The following is a 23,416-nucleotide window of genomic DNA, read 5'->3' on the forward strand; positions in this document are numbered from 1 at the left end:
GCGAGGGTGAGAGAGAATCCTAAGCAGGGTTTGTGTTGTCAGCTCAGAGCCTGATGTGGGGCTTGAACCCACAAACTGTGAGACTCTGACCTGAGCCGAGATCAAGAGTCAGATGCTTAACCGACTGAGCCCCCCCCAAGCGCCCCCATCTCTGAACTTCTAAGACTCTGGTGTAGCCAGCCACAACTCCCCGTTGCATTGGACGCTGCATCGTGGGCGCCTCCTTTGCCCTGCCTGCTTCTTGCTTGGATTGACCCCACCATGCCCGTAAATGCCCTGAGGTCCACGGTCAGGTTTCCCTCGCCTTGTATCCCCGGAGCAGCCTTACAACCAGCTTGCGGAGAACCGGGTGGCCTTACTGCCAGGCCAGTGACGGGAAAAGCTCATGAGATAACGGCATGTGGTGTCTGTTGTCATAATGACCTCGCTGGGGGACTGAGGCTAAAGGCCAGGAGTGCGTTGTGAAAATGGGTAGGAGATAATAAGGTCTTTTTTAATTTTCATAAAGGTGTTCCTGACGCTGCTGCAAGGTTCCAAAAAGCAATCGGACGCTGCTCTGGGAGCCGGCGTTGAGCCGCGGGACCACGGGCCTCCAGAGCACTGTAAGTACCCGGCACGTCTCTGCATTTCTGCTGAGGGGATGACGTCTGCATCCTTCACCCAGAGCCGCTCGGCGCAAAGCTGGGACATGAAGGGACTGAAGGCAGCCGGGGCGGTAACTGGGGACACAGGTCACGGCCCAGGAAGCAAGGCTGAAGGTCTCGTCCTGACTGGTATAAAGCGAGCGCGTGCTTGGCGAGCAGCTTTATCTTTCCTTCAGATCAGGACTTACCGTAGAAGTCCTTCTTGTGTAAAATCAGGGTAAGGAGGACCGTCATCCGTCATCCGGTGTCCTCTGCGTCACACACAACGCGACTCAGCCTGCGTTCTCTGTGTGCCTGTGACGCGCGGGCTCCGTGCCAGGAGCATCCAGATGGGAGCTCTGCCTTCCCAGGGCTTCTGTCCCTGCGAGACCTCAGTGTGGACCTAGGTGCCAAGTGCTGACATCTGCTCGCTCAGGCATGGGGGCCGGGGCAGACGCCAGGTGTGGTTTCCAGGGTGTGGCTGTCGCTGCCTATTTAGGAACAATGGCACACTGCGAGTGCTGAGCTGGGCCCTGGAGGTGGGCGGGCTGGTGGGTGGACAGGGGGACAAAGTGCCAGCTGCCCCCTTCCTGCAGATCTGGTGTAACCAGCCTCAAAAAACCTGTTTCGGGGATGCATGGGGGGCTCAGTGGCATAAGCGTCTGACTCTTGATTTCAGCTCAGGTCATGATGTCACAGTTTGTGAGTTGGAGCCCGGCATCAGGCTCTGCACTGACAGCACAGAGCCTGCTTGGGATTCTCTCTCTCTCTCTCTCTCTCTCTCTCTCTCTTTCTCTCTCTTTCTGCTCCTCCCCTGCTCTCTTGCGTGCTCTCTCTCTCTCAAAATAAATATGTATTTTTAATGACCTGTTTTAGGCATTGTAATTGGTTTCCAGTGGTTTCTCATAGTGGTTTTAATTTGCTTGTCCCTAATGATTCAGTGGGTTGGGCGTATCTGACGTAAGCAGTTGTTCCGAGGTATAATTCACATACCACACCATTCGCCCACTTAACGTGTACTGTTCGGCAGTTCTTAGTGTATTTGGAGTTGGGCATCCCTCCCCACTGTCGGCTGTGGGACAGTTTCCTTTATCCTGAAAAGAAAATGTGCCTCGACTTAGCTGTTCCTTCCCGTTGCCCTGGGAACTCGTTACCTGCCGTCTGTTTCTGTACATGTGCTTATTCTGGGCATTTCATACAAATGTTATCATGTAATATGTGGTCTTTTTTGACTGCCTTTTTCTTTTTTTTAAGTTTATTTATTTTGGGAGAGAGAGTGTAAGAAAGCAAGCAGGAGAGGGGCAGAGAGAGAAGGAGAGAGAGAGAGACAGAGAGAGAGAGAATCCCGAGCAGGCTCTGCACTGTCAGATCAGAGCCTGATGCAAGGCTCGAACTCACGAACCGTGACATCACGACCAGAGCTGAAATCAAGAATCAGACGCTTAAGTGACTGACGTTCCCCAGGCGCCCCTTGACTGTCATCCTCGTGGCAACGGGTGTCAATGCTTCATTTTCTTTGATGGTCGGATGCCCTTCTTCTGTATGGATACACCACATTTTGTCCATTAGCTGTTGGTCATTTGGATTGCTTCCGGTGTTTGGCTCTTAAGAATACGCCGTCACAAACATTTGTGTGCAAGGTTTTTACGGGCATGTATTTTCTCCTGGGCACATGCCTGGGAGTGGAATTGCTGGATTGCACGTTTAGCCGTATGACGGACTGACCGTCAAGCTGTTACCTAAAGGCACGCTGTTGACGTTCCCCCAAGCAGGACAGGGGGATCCAGTTTCTCCCACTTGCCCATTGGCCACTTGTGACTGCCCATGGTGTGGACCCCAGGCATCTCGGGGGGCTGGCGGGGGCGCTCGCTTGTGGTGGTTTTGATTTGCATTCTCCTGACGGCCGACGACATGGAGTCTCTCTTTGTCAGCTTATCAGTGTTTGCACATCATTTTGGAGAAATGTCTGTTCAGATCTTTTGCCCATTTAAAAAATTGGGCTAATTTTATTTCTGGAGTTGTAAGTCTTTTATTGTGGAATTGTGAGAAGTGGGATGTTAACCCTGGGGTTTTCATGGACGCCTTTTATGCAGTCGTGGAAATTTCTATTTCTGGTTTGATGAGAGGTTTTCATCATGAACGGGTGGGGGATATTGCCAAGTGCTTTTTCTGCATCTACTGAGATGATCATGTGTATTTTTTGCCCTTTATTTATTGATGTGATATATTACACGAATTGAGTTTTAGGTGTTAAAGCAGCATTTCATTGACCAACTCTGATAAATTCCACTTGGTTTCATGATATATAATTCTTTTAATAGATTGCTGGGTTTGATTTGTTAGTATTTTGTTGGGGCTTTTGAGTCTATAATGGTCTGCAGTTCTGTTTTGTTTTTCTCTTGATGTCTTTGTCTGGTGTTGCCATTGTGGTATTTATTACTCACCTTACAGCATGAGTTGGGAAGTACTTCCTCCTCCTGTATTTTTTTGGAAGTATTTGTGAAGAATTCATTCTTTAATACATGTCTGGTCGAATTCACCAGTGAAGCCATCTGGGTCTGAATTTTCTTTGCAGGTAGTTTTTAAAGAAACTAATATTTTGGTTTCTTTACTTGTTATACGTCTATTCATATTATTTATCTCTTCCTGAGTCAGTTTCGATGTTTTGTGTCTTCCTAGGCACACGTCTGTTTCATGTGAGTTACCTGATTTATTGGCGAATAGCTGTCCATAACATCCATCTATGATCCCTTTTATTTAGGTGGGGTTGGTAGTAACCAGAACCTTGCATTTCTGAGTCTAAAAATTTACACTTCCTTTTTTTTGGGGGGGGTTAATTTAGCTAACGTGTTGTCAATTTTGTTCATCTCACAGAAACAGCTTTTATTTTCAGTGATATTCTGTTCGTTCTCCATTTCCATTTCATGAATTTCAGCTCTGGTTTTTATTATTTCCTTCCTTTGACTTGCATTAGATGTGGTTTGCTCCTTTTCTCCTGATTTGAGATCTTTCTTCTTTTATACTCACGTTTACAGCTGTGAATGCCCCTTTGCATGCTGCTTCCGTGGGTCCCCCAATCTGCGGATCTTGTACCTTCACTTTAATTTATGTACCAGTATTTACAAACTTTTCCTTTGATTTCTTCTTTGGCACACTGGTTATTTAAGATTATGCTTTAAAAAATGTTTTGTTTGTTTATTTTTGACAGAGAGAGATAAAGACAGGGCGGTAGTGGGGGAGGGACAGAGAGAGAGAGAGGGAGACACAGAATCCGAAGCAGGCTCCAGGCTCTGAGCTGTCAGCACAGAGCCCGACACAGAGCTCGAACCCACAAGTTGTGAGATCATGACCTGAGCCAAAGTCGGACGCTTAACTACCTGAGCCCCCCAGGCGCCTCTACTATTATTTTAAAAATATTTAAGTGATTGCTACGCCCAGCGTGGGGCTTGAACTCACGACCCCGCCATCAAGAGTCGCAAGCTCTTTCTTCCAACTGAGCCAGCCAGGTGGCTCCAAAATTATGTTTTCAAATTTCCACATAATTGTGAGTTTCCCAGATTTCTTTTTGTTACTACAGTCCCATATCGTTCTACTCTGACCAGAGGAAAATGTTTTGTATGATTTTACACCTTTTTAACTTACTAAGGCTCGTTTATGGGCTGGAATATGGTCCACCCTCAGAGTGCTCCTTGTGCCTGTGAGAGGAGTATGTATCTGTCGTGATGGTGGTATGTTCCGTAGATGCCCTTCTGTCTGCCTTGTCTACACAGCTGTTCAAGTGTGCGATATCCTCCTTGATGTTCTGGTAGCTCATTCTATCCAGTAGTGAAATTGGACTGTTGTTTCCAGCTCGTTGTCCGATTGTCTTCCTCCCACGGCTTCTGTCAGCTTTTGTATTAGCCTCTTTAGTTGCATAAATCATACTTTTGTCTCTTCCCGAACCTTTCGTCCGTGCTGACATCGTATCTGACGAGCTACTTTCTCGGGAACTTTGTGGAACTTCCTTGGATTCCAGTAGTATTCCTCATCAGACCCAATCCAGATCTTTTTGTGAGATAATTTCTTCTCTATTTTCGGTTCTGCAGAGATGGTGAGGGGCAGAGGGAACGGCACCACGAAGCTCCCTCGGAGCCCTCTGGTTTGGTTGAGTCGGTCTCTGAGACACAGTCTTAATTCTTACTTTTTATTTTTATTTTTTTCACCTAAAAAGTTTATTAGCAGAGGAGAACACCAAATGATTGATGAATGTGGTGAACTGTAATATTCATTCATTCATTCATTCATTCCCTGGGGTAGAATAGGCTTCATACAAGCTTTACCATTTTCACGGGTGCTGTTCTGTGGCGTCCAGTACATTTACGTTATTTTGCAGCCGTGACCGCCGTCTCCAGAGCTCTCTCGCCTTCTCCAACCGAAACCGTACACAGTAAGCCCTGACTCCCCCCTTCCCCGCCCCTGGCAGACAGCTTTCCCCTTTTCATCTGTATGAAGCTCACTGTTCTCGAGACCTCACGTAAGAGGAAGCCTACACTGTTTGCTCTCTGGCGATTGGCTTATGTCATTTAGCAGAATGGCTTTAAGGTTCACCCACCATGAAGCATGTGTTAGAATTTGCCAGATGTAAAAGTCAGGGCATGTGGGAGGGGCTGCAGAGTTCCCAGGCCTCTCCAGGTGCCAGTCTCCCCGAATGCCAAGTGCTCACCCACATGGGGGCTCTCTGAACCCCATCCTTTTGGGGTTTTATGGCGGCTTCATTACACCGGCATGACTGATTAAATCATTGGCCGCTGGCCAGTGAGGGGTCAAGGGGAGGTTGGAAGGTCCAACCCTGTAGTTATGTGGTGGGTTCCCCAGGCTCTTAGAGTGAGTTCCAAAAGTCACCTCATTAAGGTCATTGACATAACTGCAGACACCCTTGTTGCTGTCACCACTTAGGAAAATCCAGAGGTCTGCAAGAAATGGACAAAGAGCAGATACACATTTCTTAGTATAAATCACATCTTATTTATTTAAAAATTTTTTTTAATGTTCATTTAATTTTGAGAGAGAGAGAGAAAGAATGTGTGTGTGTGTGTGTGTGTGTGTGTGTGTGTGTGTGTGTGAACATGGGAGGGACAGAGAGAGAGACACACACAGAATCCCAAGCAGGCTCCCGATCTGTCACCACAGAGCCCGACGGAGGACTCGAACCCACGAACTGTGAGATTGTGACCTGAGCCGAAGTCGGATGCGTAAGCAGCTGAGCCCCCCAGGGTCCCCTCATTATAAAGCACAGTATCGCAAGACCACCAACTCTTAACAGGGCTGTCTTAGAAGCCCATTGAGCTTGTTGGCAGAATTCAGCTCTGTGTGGGTTTAGGACCAACGTCCACCTGGGGGTGTCGGTTGGGTGTGCTCTCAGCTCCTAGGAGTCATCTGGAATCTTAGCCACATGGTCCCCTCCCAACAGGACATGTTTCTGCTTCAAAGTGAGCACAAGAATCTCTTGTTTTGATTCACTGAAAGGCGACTGATCAGTGACCAGATCTTCCAAAGCTCTTCACTTTTTCTGTACGCATAATCCGAGGGTGGGGGGTGACAGGCGTGTGTTCAAGGTGTTACCCACACTTGGGGGATTGGAACCTTCTGTGAAGTAGGGGTGATTGGGGGGCCATTGTAGACCTCTCCCTGCCAAACGACTAGTACCATATGCTAAATTGAATTCCCCTTCGGGTTTATTAGCCATTTAAATTTCCTCTCTTACAACACGGTTGTTGTTTCCTTCCCTCATGAATGATGTAATTTTGAAAGATAGTGTCTTAAGTTTGCTTTAGTAACATCAACTGCTTGTATTTTTATCACAAATGGCATATTTCTTGATCACACGATTAGATGAGTTTTTATATGGTGTCACCACCACCCGGGTCCAGATAGAGCATTCCCAGCACCTTGCTGGGCCCTCTGCCCTCTCCAAGTCAGACCCCCTCCCCAAAAGGTGATGCCCTCACCTTACAGTAATTGTGCTTGTTGTTGGACTTCATGTAAATGGGATCATCGTGTGTGCACAGGAGTCTGTTTTTTCTCCGTATTTTGCCGCTTCGATCCATTTATGTTATTGCTTGTGTCATTTCTATGTAGTAATATTCTGCATATATCGTAATTTGTCTCTCTTTTACTGTGTATATACAAATTTTATTTTAACTGGGCACACACATTATTTTCTCTTTTCATTATTAGCATTTTACCTAAAGGCTTCATTTCTGAGCATTCTCGTATTTTAAGGTACATTAGCTAATGACTTTTTTATGTAAGGGCAAATTCAAAGAAAATATGATTATGTTCTCATAAACATTTTGTCATCCTTGAGAACTTAGGATAATTTACATTGAAAGGTATTGCCCGCATACGTCCTCTTTGTGACGGTGATGCATCTGTTTTGAAAAAAATGGTAATTTCATGTTCTGAATTTGGGGGACATTATGAAAATCCATGCAAATATGTTAGAAATAAAATGTGCAAAAAAAATGAAAAACTACTGTTATGTGAAAAGGAGCGGTATGTTAAATTTTAAAAAGAACCCCGAGGAAAGAAACATTATGTTTTCTATTACCTTTGTAAAATATGATATAAAAAGGCAGTGTTACTTCTCATCCAAATTACAAATTATGGAACTGGAAAAAATGTCATTAAAATATCTATTTAAGTATTTCATTACTTAAAACAAAACGTGAGATCAAGACACATGACCACAAATTTGGTATGACATTTCCTGAATTTCCCAGTTTTATTGTGTTCTGCAAATCCTCCCACAAAGCTCCACAGGAAGCCTCTCCGTCAGTGAAATTTATATTACTTAGCAGATATAACTTTACCAAAGGGCTGGATCAGGATTTTGGAGACGGTGTGAAACCGTCTTCTGGGTAAAGCGCTCACTCACTTTTCAGGGACGGGAGCGTGATCCACACTCGAGAAAGGGAATTTCTGGAATAATCACTTACCGAAACCTTTCCCTTTCTGTTGGTGCCCTCAGGAATTACGTTTTTGTTCCGATTCCTGACTCTGGCTGCCCCTGCCCGGGGCACCCCTTCCCTCCACGCTTGCCGTGTATCTTCAGAAAGTCTTCTAAGGGGCTCGCTCTCAAATAACTCACCTATTGCTCCTCTGATAGATGGATGAAGGCAACATAAAATATAAAATACAGATATTTTAAGCATTGGGAGCCTAGTCATGCCAGAGAAATGAGTTACAGAGACCGTGCCCAGAGGGCACATCTGTCCCTGCCATGTAAGGTGTGCAAATCACTTCTTCTTGGAGCCCCGACACCATCGACCGGACACGATGAGAGGCGTCCTCTGTGCATTTTCTTACCCAGTCCTCCTGGACATTTTGCAAATAGGCTTTCCTGCAGCCATTATTTTCATGTAGAAATTGAGCCGTGGAGATTTGCCTGAACCCTGGTGGGTCCAGCGCGAAACTCCCACCCAGGCACAATGCCAGGTGCTGGAGTCTCTTTGGATCAAAGAAAATACAGTCTTTGGATCCGTCCCTTTTCTGCAAAGGCTTTTCCAAACCCCCAGAGTACTGTGTGTCACAGTGTTTGAAGGATGCGTGGGTGACTGGATTCACTCCTTGACTCCCCGGGAGAGGTGGTGATCTAGCATCATCACAGTGACCTGCAGATTTTGTAGAACACAGATTCCTGGGCCTCACCCCCTGATTTCCCGATTCAGGGGTTCCTGGGTGGGGCCCGAGAATTTGCATTTCTCAGCAGTGACCCGGTGGTACCGTGGGTCCAGGCAGCACCCCTGGAGCTCCGCCGCTTCGGGGTGATAGCTGTAGGAGGATTCTGTCTAGAACCACAAATTCTCAGTCTGTTTTCTTTGTGCTGATTCCCAGCAGCGCACTGGTGTTCTGGAATGAATTGTGTCCCTGTCCCTCTGCCCCCCCCATTTGTATGTTGAGCCCCCAGGACCTGAGCATGTGACTATATTTGCAGATACAGGATCTTTGAAAAAGGAATTAGGGTAACCGTGAGGGGTACAAGTGGATCCTTACCCAGTCTGACCAGTGTCCTTGTGAGAAGGGGGTGGGGATTGGGCAGAGATGGCAGTGCCCGCACAGAGGAGACCCCGGGGAGACCTGGAGAAAGGGGTCGTCTGCCAGCCAAGGGAGAGGCCTCAGAGGACACCAACCCTGCGGTCACCTGGTCACCTTGATCTTGGGCTTCCAGCCTCCTGACTGTGAGCCGTGAATGTCTGTGGCTTAAACCACCTGGGCTTGGTGTTTTGAAATGGCAGCTAGACCGTCCCGCACAACAGCACGTGCCGCTGCTGGACACACACAGTGGAGGGGTTTGGCTGGTAGACTTCGAGCCCCTGTGACCGGGCCTGGTGTGGCTCGGATCAGGAGTCCCCTCCTCTGACCACCTCTCAGCTCCCCTGGGCAGCTAGCGGCCCTTCCTCTGTATCCCTCAGTGCCTTCTGGAGCCCCTCGTACAGGGTGACAGGCTGCTTTCCCATCACCTACACGACGGTGTCCGTTTTCTCCCAGGGATGTTTGCAGGTTCCCAGTGGCCTCTGTCAGCGCTGCCCCCCACCCCAGCCTGGTCTGCTGCTGTCCTGCTCTCAGGGAGGCCTCCCACCCAGCACACCCCATCCCTGCTGCTACAGGACCCCAGGCCCCTCTTCCAGGCCATAGCACAGGCAAGAATTCTTTCTTTATCTGTGTCTTCAATCCCTGCCCCCCAAATCTCCTGGATCTTCCCCTGGAGGGTTGCCACATGCTCGTGGTTCTTCCTCTGGGGAAAAGAAGCAGCAGCAGAGAAGCCCCACGTTCAGTGCAGCGGGTCCATACTGATTCGTCCTGCGTCACTGAAACTCTCTGTACATTGAAAAACGACTCCCGTATCCACCCCTCCAGCCCCTGGCGACCACCACTCTGTGCTGCTTGTAAGAATCCATTTTATTTAAAAAAAATTTTTAAACACTCTCTTTAGTGTTTATTTATTTTAATGTTTATTTATTTTTGAGAGAGAGAGAGACAGAGTGTGAGCAGGGGAGGGGTAGAGAGAGAAGGAGACACAGAATCTGAAGCAGGCTCCAGGCTCTGAGCTGTCAGCACAGAGCTCGATGTGGGGCTTGAACTCATGAACCATGAAGTCATGACCTGAGCTGAAGTTGGATGCCTAACCGACTGAGCCACCCAGGCGCCCCTTTTAATGTTTATTTATTTTGAGAGAGAGGGAAAGAGAGAATCCCAAGCAGACTCCACACTGTCAGCGCTGAGCCTGATGTGGGGCTTGAACTCATGAATCATGAGATCATGACATGACCACTCATCAAGCCTGAGCCCTCCCCCAGGCGCCCCAGGAATTTGGGGATTTTAGATTCCTCAGATAAATGGAATCAAGCAGTATTTGTCCTGCGATGATGGGTTTATTTCACTCATCACAATGTCCACTAGGCTCAAATATGCGGTAGCAGGTGTCAAATTGCCATTTATTTAGGGCTGAGTAATGCTGCTCTATAGTTACTCCATCCCTGTCTCTCTCTCTCTCTCTCTCTCTCTCTCTCTCTGTCTCTCCCTCTGTCTCTCTCTCTCTGTCTCTCTGTCTCTCTCTCTCTCTCACACACACACACACACACACACACACACACACACACACACGTGCGCACATGCTCATTCTCTTTCTTTATTCATCTGTTGATGGACTTTGGGCCGGTGTGAGGAGTGTGGGGTGCCTGGTGCATCATATCATTGCATGGGATCTCTCCAAGGTCCTGATTTCAGGGTTTGGGGGGGTAGTTCTGTTTTTGAGATTTTTGAGGAGCCTCCATACTGTCCTCCACAGCGACTGCACCAGTTTGCATTGCCACCAGCAGAGCATGGAGGGCGCTGGTTTCCCCCGTCCCCAAAAAAGCTTCTGCACAGCAAAGGGATTGGTAGAATGAAAAGGAAATCCGCCGCTGGAAAGAAAGTGTTTGCACCCCATGGATCCGATCAGGGATTGATACCACAAGATGTAGAGAACTCCTGTAACTCCTATAACTCGATATAGCAAAAAGACAAGAGACCCAATTAAAAAATGGGCAAAGCAGGAATGCCTGGGGGGCTCTGTCGGTTGAGCGTCCAGCTCTTGATTTTGGCTCAGGTCGTGGTCTTAAAGTTCATGGGATCGAGCCCCACACTGGGCTCTGTGCTGACAGCATGGGGCCTGATTAGGATTCTCTCTCCTCCTCTCTCTTTGCCCCTCCCCTGTTCACTCTCTCTCTCTCTCAAAATAAATAAACATTTTTTAAAAAATGGGCAAAGCATTGGAACAGACATTTTTCCATAGATGGACAGCAGGTGCATGAAAGATGCTCACTGTCACTTGTTGTCAGAGGACTTGGGATCAAAACCACAGTGAGACATCACCGCATCCCTGTTAGGATGGCGTTCTTCAAAAAAAAAAAAAAAAAAAAAGAGGGAAAAAAAACTTGGATGGTTATTGAAATGGCAGATTCTTAGGCCAACTTCCATAAATTTTAGTGCCGAGACTGAGACATTTACAGGTTTTAACAAACACCCCAATTTCCTTTGATTCAGGTGGGCTATGGCCATCTGTGAGAAACACCAGCCAGGTTAGAGTCTCATCAAGGCCAAAGTTCAGGTGAAAAGTCATGTCACATATTCAGCTGGTACAGAGTGAATCTGGGCAACAGGTGTTTTCTCCTTGTAAGGCTTTGGCAATGGCTTTCTTGTCTCCTCCCTCCCTCCCTTCCCTCCCTCCCTCCTCCCTCCCTTCTCCTTTCCTTCCTCCCTCCCTTCCCTGGTCTTTTCCTCCTCCCTCCTTCATCCCTCCCTTTTTTCTCCCCTCCTTCCTCCTCCCTCCCTTCCTCCTCCCTCCCTTCCCTCCTTCACTTCCTTCCCCGTCCCTCCTCCCTCCCTCCTCCTTTCCTCCCTCCCTCCCTTCCTTCTGTCCTCCTTTCCTCCTCCCTCCTTGATCCATCCCTTCTTTCTTCCCTCCTCTCTCCTTCCTCCCTTCCCTCCTTCTTCACTTCCTTCCCTGTCCTTCCTCCTTTCATCCCTCCCTCCTCCCTTCCTTCCCCCCTCTCTTCCCACCTCCCTCCTCCCTCCCTCCTTCCTTACTTCCCTACTGAAGCCTTACCCCCCTGCCCCATGTGAGGTCTGAGGTTGCAGTGAAATTCTCAGCTCTGTCAGTCCCACTTTACCTAAAATCTTCTCCCTTTCCTCCCACCATTTAATCCTCTGTATTTCATTCCTAATTGCTACTTCTTGTGATGATGGAAAGCAATTTGGCAGTGATTAATCTGAAGGGTGTGCAGCCTCTCCTTTGCTTTTGGAGACAATCCTGTTTGAACAGCCTCTCCTGCATGGGGAGCCTGTAATTCTCGGCCTCTTCAAAGAGCTGTTCCAAATTCTGCATGTGTCTTGCAGGCCGAGCGGCGGTGTTCAGCCCCTAGCGCCGTCTTCTCTGCTTTGTCCACACTTCCTCCAGCTTCAAACACCGCCTCCCTGGTCAGCCAGGTGGGGGGGACCGTGCCCGCCGCCAATTACACATGCCAGGGAAGGTTTGTTGGCGGCGTTAGCGAGATGAGCGGAGAGCTCCCGGCAGGGGCTCTGCATGAGGCAGTGTGCCAGAGAGAAGGCCGAATTGAGATAGACATGGGCCAATAAACGCTGGCGGCAGGTGTCAGGGAGCAGCCGCTTCTGTCGGGGCCGCGAGGGGCCGGTGGAGCTTGTGAAGCCCAGCCCCTCTCGGTCAGAGCTGCCCAAGGAAACCCCAAGCTGGTGAAGAGTAGCGGCTCCCACCGTGGACCCTGACCTGGAATCGGCCCTTCTTGTGACACGTTTGACAAAGGAGGGGCCTCGCTCATCTTAAGTGTGCCCCTTGCTACCAAGATAATGGTGGAAAACTGGGGAAATGGAGGCAGAGTGGCTCTGGGCAACCTTTAGGAACACGTCCATTGTAGGGTCAAGGGTTGAGAGTGTCATTTTGTGTATTTATTTAAAAGAATTAAAAAAATGTTTTTAATGTTCATTTACTTTTGAGAGAGAGAGAGAGAGAGAGACAGAGAATGAGCCGGGAGAGGCAGAGAGAGGGAGACACAGAATCTGAAGCAGGCTCTAGGCTCCGAGCTGTCACCACATAGCTGGATGCAGGACTCGAACTCATGAACCATGAGATCATGACCTGAGCCGAAGTCAGACGTTCAACCGACTGAGCAACCCAGGTGCCCCTAAAAAAATTTAAAAAACAATTTTTTAAAATATTTATTTATTATTGAGAGACAGAGAGACACAGAGCATGAGCAGGGGAGGGGTAGAGAGAGGGGGAGACACAGAATCCGAAGCAGGCTCCAGGCTCCCAGCTGTCGGCACAGAGCCCGACGCAGGGCTCGAACCCACGAACCGCGAGATCATGACCTGAGCCGAAGTCAGACGCTTAACTAACTGAGCCACCCAGGCACCGCTCCCCCCAAATTTTTTTAAATGTTTTATTTATTTTTTGAGAGAGAGAGAAATAGAGAAAGAGCGCAAGCAAGGGAGGGGCAGAGAGAGGGAGACATAGAATCTGAAGCAGGCTCCAGGCTCTGAGCTGTCAGCACAGAGCCCGACGCGGGGCTTGAACCCACAAGCCCTGAGATCATGACCTGAGCCAAAGTCAGTTGTCTAACCGACTGAGCCACCCAGGGGCCCCCATCTTTCTTGCTTACGCTCTGAGGGAGAACCACACGGAGGTGGACGTGCCATCAGTGGCCTAGAGATGGCTGGTGAATGGGGCCCGGGGGCGCACTTGGCGAGGCTGAGCGTGGGAAAGGGCAGGAAGGGATTAGAGGGAGTGGTGGTGTGGCTTCTGGGCAGGGAAAGTGGGACCGGGGAGGGGGGAGGGAAGTCACAGCCAGGTGACCAGTGGGTGAGGGCACCGAAGACAACATTTGGTCACATCCGTCCGCTCCTCATTCATCAGATGGCTCTGAACGCCTTCTGAGTGCCAGAGAGCGTTCTCAGATCTGAGCTTTGCCAGGAGAACTGAGCTCGGCCCCCTTGCGGTGGCCACACACGACAAGGACGGAACAGTGGGGGTGGTGAGCACAGGGCCACAGTGCAAGAGAAGATTCGGCAATGGGGAGCTTTCTTCTCTGGCTGCATCCATAGACCCTCACTATGTGCCACACGCCAGCTCGAGGGCCCCCCCTTGCATGTCGTTGCTCACTGTTCACAAAGGAGCCCTTCGAGCCAACCTTCAGCGGAGCCCAGACACCTGCCTGCTGTCCACCCTGCCTCCCACTGTGATGGGAGCAGAGCCGGAGAGCAGGGCCGAGGCTGGAAGGAGGACCGGGTGCGGCAGAGAGGAGCCCTTGTTCCGTTGCCTGACAGCCCAGGAGAGCTTTGGAGGGAACGCGGGTTTTCAACCCCAGGTTGGGGCCATTCAGGGGCTGCAGGAAGACCTGAGTTTGGTGCATTGGAAAGAAAAAACCCAAACCCCTCGTTTAAGCAACCTGCCCACAGAGCATAAGTTCCCTGAACATTGTCACTGTCTCCTCAAGGCATGTTGAATCCCGTCCAAGGAGTTGGGGCCATCTCTATTCCAGAAAAAAGATGTGGCTGGGCGTGACGCCCAGCCCTCTTCCAGAGTGAAATCCTGCCTTGATGCTTTTCATCGTTTGGCTGTGAATCACTGTGCTTTTTAAAGGATCGAAAAAGCGGGGCGCTGGGGGGCTCAGTCGGTTGAGCGTCCGACTCTTGATTGTGGCTCAAGTCAGGATCCTGGGACCGTGAGATCGAGCCCGGAGTTGGGCTCTGCACTGAACGTGGAGCCTGCTGGGGATTCTCTCTCTCTGCCCCTCCCCACTCACATGCATGTGCACACACTAAAAGAAAATAAGAGAAAGTAACAGAAAAAGTGATCCCTAGCCTGTTTAGCAATTGGGAAAACTTTGGAGGTGAACAGAAAATTCTTCTTCTACCTAGATTTTTCTTCTTTTTTTAATGTAAAAATCCCGTATGAAGGTGCCAGTTTGGTTCAGTCTGTGGCCTGTGCGACTGATCCTTGATCTCTGGGTCATGAGTTCGAGCCCCAAGGTGAGTGTAGAACTTACTTAACAACAACAAAAAAGAGCCTTAAAAAAATCAAAATCATGTATGAAAAGGAGCAATGTGGTTGTTGTAAGAAACGAGCAGATAAAGCATTTTGAAGGTCGAGTGATACATCGCTGTGAGATTATTATCAATAAAACAGTTTAGATAAATATAGCCTCTCCTTCTTAGCTTTTAAAACAATTAATCATAATTAATAATGTTCTTTCCGAAAGAATATTTAACCAAGATTGCAGTAACACAGTTTGGTTTTGAAGGTTGTATATTTTTTGTGTCACCACGTTTAATATTTAAGAAATAATCCTATTTTGGATTTTTGTCATATCATTAAACATACAACCATCACAAAACATCTTCCTTTATTCTTCTTTTTCGTTTCGTTCTTTTTTCTGTTTCCTCCTTTCCTCTTTGCACCCACCCCCCCCGCCAACCCTTCTACCTCTCTTAAGAAGAGGACGTTCGATGTGTGGCTGGTTTTCTTCTGCAAATGGTATGAATGAGGCAAATCATGAGTTGTGCGAAAGCTGTACAACACCAGCTTGTGCCAGCACGAAGGACGGAGCCATGGCCCGTCCAAGCCTTTTGTGTTATAGGTGAGAAGCCAAGAGGCCACGGCCAGTCTGAGGTGTGGGAGGTCTTCGTGCGAGGCAGGGCTGGGACCCCCGGACGCTGGTGTTGGTGGTGGTCTCCCACAGACATTTCCAGTGTTGACACCCATCTACCTGTTTACAGGCGTTCCTTGTTTCACTGCAAGTTGCGTTATTGTGGTCTGCAAATCCTGCTTTTATTTTTTAAATGTTTTATTTATTTTGAGAGTGCAAGTGGGGGAGGGGCGCAGAGAGAGAGAGAGAGGGAGAGAGAGAATCCCAAGAACACTCAGTGCTTTCATCACAGAGCCCGATGCAGGGCTTTGAACTCATGAGCCGAGAGATCGTGAGCGGAGCCGAAGTCGGACACTCAGCCGACTGAGCCACCTGGGTGCCCCTGTAGATTTATAAATGAACTACACACTCATACCTGCTAATTGACCCATTTTTTGTTTGGGGTATTCATTTTTTAAAAGTGGACTTGAAGGCATTACATTTGTGATGGTTTATTTTAAAAGCTTCAAGAACATTCGGATGTATTCAGCAACATGGAGATCGTATTCTGGGGTGCATGCTGCGTCCTTGATATTTTAAGGTATTCACTGAAGCCACCTGACCCCCCCCCCAAAAAAAAATCTCTGGACATTTTTTTCTGAGTAATTTGAGGGTCAGTGTAAATGAGAGTGCCTAGTTATGGATGCCACTGGATGCTTTGAATAGAATTATACTCGTAAGTCAAATAAGACAATTCATAACAATTTGGTCCAGCATTTTAATTTTGTCTGTTAAATTATTCATGTGAATACTTCTATGAGTTTAGCCATGAATATTTGATTGGTGGTTGATTCATGACCATAAACTATCTTAGCCCTTTATTTCCCCCATTTATGTTCAGTTAACACATGGGAAGGGGGGAGGATTTATTTTTCTTAATAATGAGAAACACCTTTCCCCACAGGCTTATCCCGCTGTCTGATGAACATTTACAGTGGCTGGCGGTCAAACTGTACCTGTTCTGCTAGTTTCATAAGTGTGGTAATAAGAATCCTTGTTACCTAGAGGGAGAATATAAATCTCTGTTTCACAGCTGAGGGAAGTGACATGCAGTGGGGCTGGGAATTTCCAGAAGTCACCCAACACGTTGGCGGCTGAGACTGGATTCTAATCCAGTGCTTCCTCTCCCACTCGCCCCCCCCCCCCCCCCCACCCAGTGGCTGTTGTGATTGATCCTCTCTGAGCAAAGCCAGTGGGCAGATAAAGGGCCATTCTCTAACCGTGTTCTTCCTCCATCAGCAGGCGTATTTACTAAGTAGACTCCAACACCCAGAAAGCCACGTTCTGTTTCCATTTTCTGTGCACCTGGCTGCATAGACAGAAACCGCCCTGATGTAAATAAGTGTTTGCAGCCATTGGCTGCTGTAGATGTATTTGAGCAGGTGCACAGTTTGATAGGCAGCTGAGTGTGCGTAGCTAGATGCGACTGTCATAAGATGCCACTTGAAGGCTACTTCGGGGGCACCTGGGTGGCTCAGTCCGTTAAGCGTCCACTCTTGATATCAGCTCATGTCATGATCTGACGGTTCGTGAGTTCGAGCCCCGAGTCGGGCTCTGTGCTGACAGTGCGGAACCTGCTCAGGATTCTCTCTCCCTCTCTCTCTCTGCTCTTATCCCACTTTCTCTTTCTCAAAATAAATAAATAAACATTAAAAATATTTTAAAAACTGGGGGACAAAAAGGCTATTTTGGTAGACAATGATGGTGTCATTGATTTTGGCAGGGTCACAAGCCATCACGCTTACCAGTGACCTTTCAGTTCCTCTTGATTCTAAACAGAGTGAGGCTTGCTTCTGTGCGAGAGAAAGGGCTCCTTAGCCAAAGGTTAGTGAGGAAATCAAATGGCTCTCTCAGGGATCATTTTGGAAATCTGGGGCGGCCAGCAACCCAGAACATCTCAATGACGTTAGCTTAACTTAGATTCACATAGTTCTCCTGCTAGATCTGCATACAGAGTGCCCCAGGTGGACGTATCCAGCATTACACTCTCACAGAATGATCAGGATATACGAATATTTTTATATTTATACTTCTAGTCATATATGAGAAAGGATCAAACTGCATTCAATAATACGTCTTTTCTAACACTAAGATCACTTTGACTTCATAACTGCTCTGTGAGAGTTATATATGAATCACCATTGACCAATACATTTTATAACCCAGCTGACCATGAGAATCTCTTAGGATGTTGTATTTATCTATCTATCTATCTATCTATCTATCTATCTATCTATCTGAGAGAGCATGTGCATGAGTGGGGGAGGGGCAGAGAGAGAGGGAGAGAGAGACTTTCAAGCTGGCTCCATGGTCAGTGTGGAGCCCAACACGGGGCTTGATCCCAGGACCCTGGGATCATGCCCTGAGCCAAGATCAAGAGTCGGATACTCAGCCGACTGAGCTACCGAGGCGCCCGCTGGGAAGTTATTTTTTAAAAGTGCATTTCAGTCTCTGAATATGTGGAGATGTGATTCTGTCCGAGGTGGGGCCTGGGAATCAGCATTTCTACCCTACTCCCCTCCCCCTCCCCCTCGGATGAATGAGAGTCGTAGCCCGGCTTGCCTGACGGCCGTGTCCACCGCCCACCGCCCACCCTCGTCAGAGCCGCACTGGTGAAGGGATGAAATACCACTTTGATTATAATACTGTGCATCTCCTCACCTGGTTGCTGGGGTTGACGGCCTCCAGTTGGTGTGGAATCTAATCCCTGGTCCCGAAAGTGTCTGGGAAGCGCTTCACCAGCCGGTGCCCAACCCCCTGCAACCTCCAGAAACCCCCACGTTTCTGCTCCCACGCACAGTCATTCACAGAATACGCCAGCCTTGTTAATATCCCACGTGTTGGTCCTTAAACATCAGATTTTCTCCCTTCGCCTGTTGGGTCTTGTGGGATCCCAAGAGATGTGCATCTGTCTGTGCCCCCAGCTCCTGGCACAGGGGCCCTGAACCCTCTGTCATTTCCCAAGTGATAAAAGCAGGGGAGCATCTGTTGTTCTAGGATCTGTCTTCGGCTTTATTCCTGACCAGGGCTCCTAGTACATTCCCAGGTGATAAGAACACTAAGGCCATCTTTTGTTCCGACGAGACGACTCGGGGGGGCTGCTCACCAGAAAGACCGAGCCGATCAGAAGTTTGGCATTTTCAGCCCGGTCCCCCATCCTCCGGAGAGGGGAGAGGGTCTGGACACGAAGATAATGACAGGGAATGTTTGCATGATGAGAGCCCCACAAAATCCCAATAGTAAGGGGTTCAGCCCAGGTAGGTGACCGCGTGGAGGTGTTGGGGATATACTGGAGAGGGCATGAAACCACAGTGTCCCTCCCCGAATGTCTCACCCCGCACGTCTCTTCCACGTGGCTGTTCGTATGTGGCCTTTGTCGTATCCCTTTGTAAGCTGGCCCATGTGAGGACCTGTTTCCCTGAGTTCTTTGAACCACCCTAGCACGTCGGTCAAACCCAAGGCTCGGGTCATGGGAACCTCTGATCTACAGTCAGTGGCTGGTAAGCGCGGGGGACAACCTGGACCCGTAGCTGGTGTCTGGAGTGGGGGAGGGGCAGGCCTGTGTGACTGAGCCCTCAGCCCGAGGGGTCTGACACTGCAGGGAGGTCGCGCCCCCAGTGAGTTGGATGGTAGGCCACCCAGCTGGTGTCACAGACACGTGCTTGACATGTGGAAAGAAGCCCTACGTCCGGTGACCAGAAGTGTCAGAGGTGACGTGTGCTGTCTGAGGTCAGGCAGACCTGACTCTGCTCGGGAGGCAGACTGAACTGATTTCTTGACGGAGGTCTCACTGGCTGTGCCTGACCATCCCCACGGCCGTGACTGTTTTCTCACTTGCCCTAAACACGTCAGACCGCCTGCGTGGCACCAGTCCTTTCGGCTCTGCCCACACGGATTGCCACGCTCGATCGCCTTGTGTTTGGTCATTTCTTTACATTTTTAGCGCGACCCCTATGTGATGTCTTTTTTGAGGACAAAAAGTAGCCCGCTACCCGCCGCATCCTGGGCACAACGTGATGTCAGACAAGGGAGGGGGTTATTTCAGGAAGGCATTTGTATCCCCAGCTGCTTCTCCACAGCTCTGTGCTCACCACTATTGCAAATAATTTCTCTTTCCAAATGGGAGCGTCTTTAAAAATGATTTCTTTGGGGATTTGAAACGTATTCGCTGTGCTTTTATTAACCGTATTTCAATTTGATATGTGCGGGCAGTGTGATCAATTTAGCATAACTGTCTTCTTAGAAGGCCACCTTCCTCCTCAAACACTTTCTGTTGGGTTTTCTGGAACCCTGCAGAAGGAATTGCGAGGAAGACCATGGGGCATGGCTGTGTCTGTCCTTTGGATGAGGATTAGGGCTGTGGTCCCTGGGTCTGCCTCTCCTTTTCCTCCTGTTTTGTCATCCTCACATCGGATGTGACAGTTGCTGGCACCAGCCGGTCGGCCCGCACTGGACAGGTTGATTGCGGCCACGTCTGTGTTGTCACGAGGCCGGGAGGAGCCTGGCAAGGTGACCTGGGCATCCACCGCCTGCTCACGCCCTGCCCTCCAGCCCCACCTTCTGAGCGATGCTCCCTGGGGGGCGGGTCTCCGAGTTGTGAGAGGCGGAGGGAGGAAGGGAGGGCCGGGTTACTGAAGCCTGGTGGGCCAAGGGGGCTCACTTGGAGCTGGAGAGGCACCCCCAGAGCCGCTCTGGCCTCCTCTCCATCGGGGACACCCGTACTAGGCAGGGGGGTTGGCGCAGGGGCTGGGGGGGATGGTTCTTCCTGACCCTGCTCTGGACATGACCAAGGGCGTTCTCTGGAAGGACCCGGCTGTGGGGACAGAGGAGTAAAAGGCAGGAGAAGAGAGGCAGCGGAGGGGGCCTGCCCCGTCTGCACCCCTCCCACACACGCACTCCCGCCTGGAGACATGGGTCCCGCTGCTCTCTTGTTGGTGTCCGTGCTCCTGGAGCACACTGCATTTTAACCAGTAAAAACAAGCTCGAGCCTGCTGCAAAAGCCGGATTAGAGAACTCCGTCCTTGCCCTGCTACATCCCCAGGCGTTCTGTGCGCATACGTTTCCAGAGTGTCCGCGCTCATTGCGGAGCGTGGGAACCGGGGGCCCCCTGTCCGCGCTCATTGCAGAGCTTGGGAACCGCGGGCCCCCTGTGCTACTAGCCTCCGGGGCCATCGTAAACCTCCGGAGGGATCCGCAGACCCGGGCAGTGTTGGGGGGGGTGCCCTGGCCTCAGGCTGACTGCATGTTCCTGTCTCTGCAGGTGGCGCCCCATCCGGGACCCCGCGCCCTCCATGGCCTCTGGCTCAGGCAGGGGCCCTCCTGGTCAAGCGGTTCCAGCACACGCGCCGGGCCTGGAAGAGCTCCCTCTCCGACCTCCTGCTGCCTGTCCTCTTCGTGGCCTTGGCCATGGGCTTGTTCATGGTGAGGCCTCTGGCCATTGACTACCCGCCCCTCAAACTAACACCTGGCCATTATGACACAGCCGAAACTTACTTTTTCAGGTAAGAAACCTCCCCCACTCCCCTTCACTTCCAAATTATGTCAGGACGGATTATGAATGTCAGTAGCTTTTAAGAATCGCAAATATACGTGTGGTTTCATGATTTTGGAGGGCTGTGTTCAAGAGGGCAAGATCATGGAATGTAGCAAATCCTGTAAATACCTCGTTTTTTTCCTATACATGCATACATACACATAATAAGTTTAATTCATGTATCAGGCACAGGAGAAGACTTATACAGTAATAATAGGAAAATTATAACAATATACTGTAATAAAGTTAAATGAACGTGGTCTGTCTTTAAATTTCTTTTTTAAAGTTGATTTATTCTTATTAAAATTTTTTTTTAATGTTTATTTATTTTTGAGAGACAGAGACAGAGCAAACAGGGGAGGGGCAGAGAGAGAGGGAGACACAGAATCGGAAGCAGGCTCCAGGCTCCGAGCCGTCAGCACAGAGCCCGACGTGGGGCTCGAACTCACGGACCGTGAGACCATTACCTGAGCCGCAATCAAGACTGGTGTCTTAACCGACTCAGCCACCCAGGCGCCCCTGTCTCTTTAAATATCTTACTGTTCTGCACCCACCCCTCTTGTGAGGACTTGGGATGATAAAATGCGCCAGGTAGGAGATGCTGTAGGATGTTGCCTCAGGCTGCTACTGACCTGAAGAATTGTGGGAAGGATCGTCCCTTTCCAGAGCCACAGATCAGGGGGATTATTGTGTTTCACAGAACCCTCCAGCGTTGCTCTGGGACAGCAGCCAGGAGCTGCAGGGCCCTCCCTGCAGAGAAATGTCTGATTTTTCTCTCTGTATGGCCGTGAGCCTGCGCACACCCCCAGGCTAGATTCGGTCCAGCTTTGCTGCCAAGAAATTCAGAGTGCTCCGAGTTTTGCAGCCAGATGAATTTACATAGGATGGTGTCAGAGCTTCTAGGGGTTTTGTTTTATTGACAGGAAACTGGGCACCCGAGAGAGGGACCTGAGGGCCTGTCCCTCAGGTGGCTGGTTCCCCCAAGACTGAGCGTGACTTCCCTGAGCTTCCCTTTGCCCTGAGCTGGGTTTGCAGTGGCCGGGGTAACAGCATCACCCCGAGTGCTGACCAGGAACAACTCTCTTTCTGGGGGGGCGGTGCTTACACACCTCGGGGTGGGGGGCAGACACCGGGCACTGGCATATTAGCTAGGCTGGACACGGTTCGCGCAACTGGGAGGGCGCGATTAGTTCTGCCCTCATCAAATACTTATCTTTACTAAAATAACGAGCTTAATTAGCCAGACTCTTAGCGCCTGCTAATATTTGTCACTTTTACAACAAAGTGTAATTTGGAGTTCAGTTTAAACAAACGCAGACGCAGAAGGAAAAATCGATAATAAACTGTTCCGTTTGCTTCTGTGTCCTTTGGTTAATTATATTTTTTTCCTCGGTGTGTTTTTATGCTCCACGGAGTCCAGGTTTTTAGCTCAAAAAAGAGAATCCTGCAGTGGTTCTGTTTGGAGACGTGCACGCAGGTCCCCAATATTCTTTCCGCAAGTGGGCTCTCTCTTCTGGCTAGCTAGTTTACGTACCTGCCCTCTTCTTCTTTTCCCAAGTGTTTGACGTGAATGGACAGAAAGGATAGAATGCCCCATAAAATGTGTTTCTTGAAAAAAAATGGGGCGCCTGGGTGGCTCAGTCGGTTAAGCGTCTGACTCTTGAGTTTGGCTCAGGTCATGATCTCATGGTTCGTGGGATCAGAGCTCTGCACGGGGCTCTGTGCTGACGGTGTGGCACCTGCTTGGGATTCTCTCTTTCTCTCTCTCTCTCTCTCTCTCTCTCTCTCTCTCTCATTCTGCCCCTCCCCCAGCACACGTCTGCATATGCACTCTCTCTCAAAAAAAAAAAAAAATAGAAAATGCAGGCTCGCCAAAATCATAATAAAAAAAATTCACAGGTAATCCTACCAGCACTATCCACCATACCCCTAGGGGTTTATGGTCTTCTCCACGTTAATACGTAATGCTTTTAACACATGCATTTTTATTGTTTTATGACAGTGGCATTCCACTATAAACACTCTTCATTGTTTGCCTTTTTATTCAATAAATAACGTATCTGTGTACCTCTTGTTGTAAATCAGGCGAAAACCGCATCACCCATTTTCAGGCTGTGCCACGGCACGTTGCCTGGAGGTGCCATAATTTATGTAAATAATCTCTTTTTGGGGCGCCTACAGGCACGCCACAGCTTTCCTGTTCCAGGCAAGTCTGCAGGAATCCCTTTGCTCGGATTCATGGAGCTAATTGTTTCTATTATCATACATTGCCATTGGAAGTTTTGGGGGCAACAGGCACCCACAGTTTCAAGGTAGATATTGCCAAATTATTCGTATCGATGTGCACCAATTTACAGCATATATGAGCATGGAGTCATTGATTCTTTTAGTCACGAGCATGTGTTATGCGCCTGCTGTATGCCACGTGCAGCTCTTGGTGGAGGGAGAACTCATTTCTCCACATTTTCAGTATCCCTTTTATAGCCATATCTGGACTTTCACTGCTTTGTTAGGCAGCTCTTTGGTGGCTGTTGAGA

At 49.2% G+C, this 23,416-nt stretch overlaps 1 protein-coding gene across 1 annotated transcript in view; it reads left to right on the plus strand.

The window, feature by feature from the left end:
• ABCA13 (ATP binding cassette subfamily A member 13) overlaps positions 1 to 23,416 on the plus strand; it is a 366,745-nt gene that overhangs the window by 190,974 nt on the left and 152,355 nt on the right. The window contains exons 41-42 of the mRNA XM_042977198.1: positions 509 to 602; positions 20,607 to 20,847. Coding sequence (XP_042833132.1) covers positions 509 to 602; positions 20,607 to 20,847 — 335 coding nt within the window. The remainder of the gene's footprint in view (positions 1 to 508; positions 603 to 20,606; positions 20,848 to 23,416) is intronic.

This window comes from Panthera tigris, chromosome A2 (assembly GCF_018350195.1).
Source record: "Panthera tigris isolate Pti1 chromosome A2, P.tigris_Pti1_mat1.1, whole genome shotgun sequence".
Classification (NCBI taxonomy): Eukaryota; Metazoa; Chordata; class Mammalia; order Carnivora; family Felidae; genus Panthera; species Panthera tigris.